This window comes from Cannabis sativa, chromosome 3, assembly GCF_029168945.1.
Source record: "Cannabis sativa cultivar Pink pepper isolate KNU-18-1 chromosome 3, ASM2916894v1, whole genome shotgun sequence".
NCBI lineage: Eukaryota > Viridiplantae > Streptophyta > Magnoliopsida > Rosales > Cannabaceae > Cannabis > Cannabis sativa.
Genome location: NC_083603.1, coordinates 43,507,212 through 43,511,383, shown reverse-complemented (window position 1 = coordinate 43,511,383; position 4,172 = coordinate 43,507,212). Strand labels below are relative to the sequence as shown.

Here is a 4,172-nt window from a genome sequence, read left to right as displayed (position 1 = left end):
TATTATTATTATGGGATATGGATTTTTATAGGTTTTCTTTTATGGTGGACCTGAGATTGTTGTTTATAGGGGCAGCCCACGCTCTGGTCAGGTTGGCACGTGGGATGGCCACTCACTATGATTGTGGACTACTGCCTCTGCCCTTTCGCCTCTTCATGGGTACGTGGGTCCCTTTTCTCTTTCTTATTCAAATTTTACCAAAATTTATATTGTAAACTGCCAAAACCCTGTTCTGGTATTAAAATAAAAACAACCAAGTTTAATTTTTATTTACCAAATAATATTTTTAATTATGTATTTTGTAAAAATTAGTAATTTGATTTTTTTTGCTTGTTTTTTCAATTTTTTTTTTTATAAAAAAAAAAAAGTTGAAAGGTGTAAAAATACTTATTTAGTTTAAAATTGATATTTGAAGGTAGTTTTTTTTTAATAAAAATTGTAGCTATATCATTTATTAGATATTGTAGGATCAGAATTTATATTACAAAAAATCCCCTCTATGGCATCATTTTCGTTAATTTTTTTTAATCTTAAACTCATGGTACTACCTTGTACTAGAATTACCAAAATTTTATACAAGGAGCTTAATTTTCATAATGTAAACATACATACAATAATTTTATTTTATAATATATATCTTTTAACTATTCCTAACATTACTTACAAATGCACCAAGCAAATACAAAAACCCAACTAATTAATCATTGAGCTTAAATTTCCAATCTTGATTGAAATGACGTTGTTACAAAATATCTATTAATTTGGTTGGACAAGAAATAAATTTGATATATGTATATCTAAAGCTAATCTCCATTTCATGGGGTAAAATCGTAAATTCCATTAAAAAATCATCTATGAGTACATATCGAGTATCGTTTTTATATGTGTGTGTATATATATATATACACCAACACAAACCGCAGAACGTTTCTCTGCCACCTCCCACAGCACAAAACCTAAACTCAAAAAAAAAAAAAAAACCTCTTTCTTTGCATAAATTCATCATCAATGGAAGAAGACGACCAAAAAGAGTTGCAACTTCTGCCATCTCGACCGTTGGATCACGGTTCTAATTCAATCATAAGGTATAATAATAATAACCTCCGATCAAAAAATCATCATCATCTTCATCACGATCTTCGTCGACAGAATAACAATCGTGGCCGTCCGTTTAATAATAATAATGGGCCGGGCCTCAATTTACAACTCTCGATCAGTCTAAGGCCCACTACGACGACAGAAGAAGAAGAAGAAGAGGATGATCATTTTCGTACGGTATTAGCTGGGCCTATCTGCGAATGCGTGGACGGTCAGGATCTAACGATATTAGTGGACGACGACGATGACGATGATAATAATAATGATGATGATCAGAAAAAATGTGTTGAGGCGCTGAAGTGGCAAGCCGCTGAGCAGATAAGGCTGGCGGCTATGGAGAAAGCTTATGCTGAGAGAGTAAGGGAGCTGACTAGGAGAGAGATGGAGCTGGCTCAGTCGGAATTCGCACGTGCCAGGCACATGTGGGAGAGAGCTAGAGAAGAGGTTGAGAAAGCTGAGATTATGAAGGAAAAGGCTACTACTAATAATACTACTTCTATTACTACCGCAACGACGTCGTTTTCTAATTCCTCTTCTTCTTCATCTCATAATAATCGTCATCACCATCAGATCTTGGATATGATGAATATTAATTCTTCTTCTTCTTCTACGTGCATGGAGATCACTTGCCAGTCTTGCAGACAAAGGTTTAGGCCTAATTATAATTAATAATAATTAATATCTCTATAATAACATTAGTTTTTGCCTAAGTTCTTTATAATTATATATTATCGTGAATTAATAATTAAGATGTTCATATATATATATATGAGCTCATGATGATATTGCATATTTTGGGTAATAATGGGGATTTTTCTGTTTTTGGGTAGAAAATCTGGGGAGGCCTGCAGTTTGAATTAATAAACAATAATTAAGCTAGTATAGTAGTAGTATATATAAGTAGAAGTACTACTCAATATAAGTATATTTGCTGAATTAATAATTAATATTTGTACTTTTCAATAACTTGTGTGGACACTTTTGTTTTTTAATTTAATTTTAATCGTTGGTTTCCAGAATTGTGATTCTGTGTATATCGATCATGATGATGATGATGAATAAAACTACAGGACCATTTTCTCTTATTATAATATAATACTATTAATTTCTACTTATGTGTGTGTGAGCATATATGCTTAATTAAGCTGATCATTTATACAGCTCTCCTAATATATATGATCAATATGCATTTACAATTCTTTATTATGTATTAAATATTATACATCATTGATACTCCATACATTAAAATTGTAAAGAGAACTGGCAAAATTAATGTGCTAAATAATATAACTTTTTGGTGTAAATTTCCAGTTTGTGTGGAGCCCTTTTTATATTCCTTCTACCTAAGATTTGATCACATCATCATTTTTCAGAAATTTTAATTTATATATTTACATATATTGCATGATCACTTATTTATTTATTTATTTATTCTTTTATGTAAAGATATTGATCATTTAATTTAATTTATATATTGATATTTATTTGAATATGCAAATTAACAATTTGTAATACTTTGTTATTTTTACAACGTAATATTCATGATATTTATACAATTACGTATATGTTATAACTTATATATATATATAGACATGTATCATGCATAAATTTTACTATATATATATGTTATGTATTAATGGCATATATATGGATATCTTTATATATTATTTTGAAAGAACACTCGTTCTAGAATTACTATACATATATATAGGATCTCACATATGCTATGTGAATGTGATCATGATGTTTTCCAGTTTACAAAATTAAACATATATATATTTGTAATTATATGATCATATGATAGCTAGCTCCATACCAAAAAAAAAGAAGAAAAAATAATAATATATATGATCATGACATATATAGCTGTAAATATAATATTTGACACAATATTGAAACTTACGATCGTGTGCGTGTATATATATATATATAGAGAGAATATATGCATTCACTGGGGAAGATAATATATATAGATCAGTTGTAATATTATATTTGATATAGACATCTTTATAAATTAATATATATGTGATGCAAGAAATTACTTAATTAACTTGAATTTAGCAAGCCATTCTGTTTGTGAATGATATTGCAACTTCTCAAGTTCTCCTTTCTAATGTATGTGGGAGCTAGGGATTTCTTCCTGTGAATCCCTACTCCTTTTAATTTCCTGGTTTAATGAACTTGAGGTTCTTTCACAAAAAAAAAAAAAAAAAAAAAAAAGCAAGCCAGAGACAGTTTATCATTTATATATACAGGATACGATTTTATCCCGTGATGTACTTTCACGGAATGTATTCCGTGGTACATTAGATAGGTCTCGGGGTACATTAAATGAGTGTCAGGGTATGTTTCTACTTTTTAACCCTAATTACCCATAGATCAATCCCAACTGTCAGATCAAATAAGTCCTTCATCTGACGGCTGCCGTACATCACGAAATGCATTCCGTGAAAGTACAATCACGGGACAAAATCATATCCCTATGTGATTGTCTAATTCATATAATTCAAATTGGAAGATCGAAATGGGTTAATTAATCATTATATGTGTAATTGGAGAAATTGTTTGCAGAAATTGTCTCTCTCTCTTTTTTTTTTTGTTTGTTTGTTTTTTCTAAATTCCTAACTTTTGTACAAAGTTACATTCTCATACTACTTAAGTTAACCCCTTTTTTGAAAGGGGACATTTTTCTAGGAAACCCTTTTTTTCATACGGTTAATGTAATATATCATGAAAACTTGAGAATATTTGGATTATAATTATTAGATATGTACTGGAAATATAGGGGTTTTTTATTTTTATATTTTAAAATATTTTTTTTTTATTTTTATAGAATTTCACATAAAAACTCTCATAACAACTAACACAACAATTTAAATCGCAACTAATAAAATTCATATAGCAACCTCAAACCGTATTTGAATACTATTCTCAAATTGATTAATAATAGAGCGAAAATCTCTAAATTTCGAAAGCATGCAAGTTTTCTACTGTTTTTGTAGTTGCCTCACATATGGATGATTTGAAGTAAAGTCTTTTGGTTTCAATGTGTGCAATCTATCACAATTAGTTGT

At 29.5% G+C, this 4,172-nt stretch overlaps 1 protein-coding gene across 1 annotated transcript; it reads left to right on the top strand.

Moving 5' to 3' along the window:
- Positions 1–888: 888 nt before the first annotated feature.
- On the top strand, positions 889–2,183 carry LOC115711540 (zinc finger protein SHOOT GRAVITROPISM 5). The gene has a single exon (XM_030639892.2). It carries the CDS (start codon positions 1,009–1,011, stop codon positions 1,765–1,767), a length of 759 nt encoding a protein of 252 aa, XP_030495752.2. The 5' UTR covers positions 889–1,008; the 3' UTR covers positions 1,768–2,183.
- Positions 2,184–4,172: the final 1,989 nt, after the last annotated feature.

Excerpts from the sequence above, each read along its gene's own strand:
- LOC115711540 (XM_030639892.2), top strand. The coding sequence starts at position 1,009 with ATGGAAGAAGACGACCAAAAAGAGTTGCAACTTCTGCCATCTCGACCG.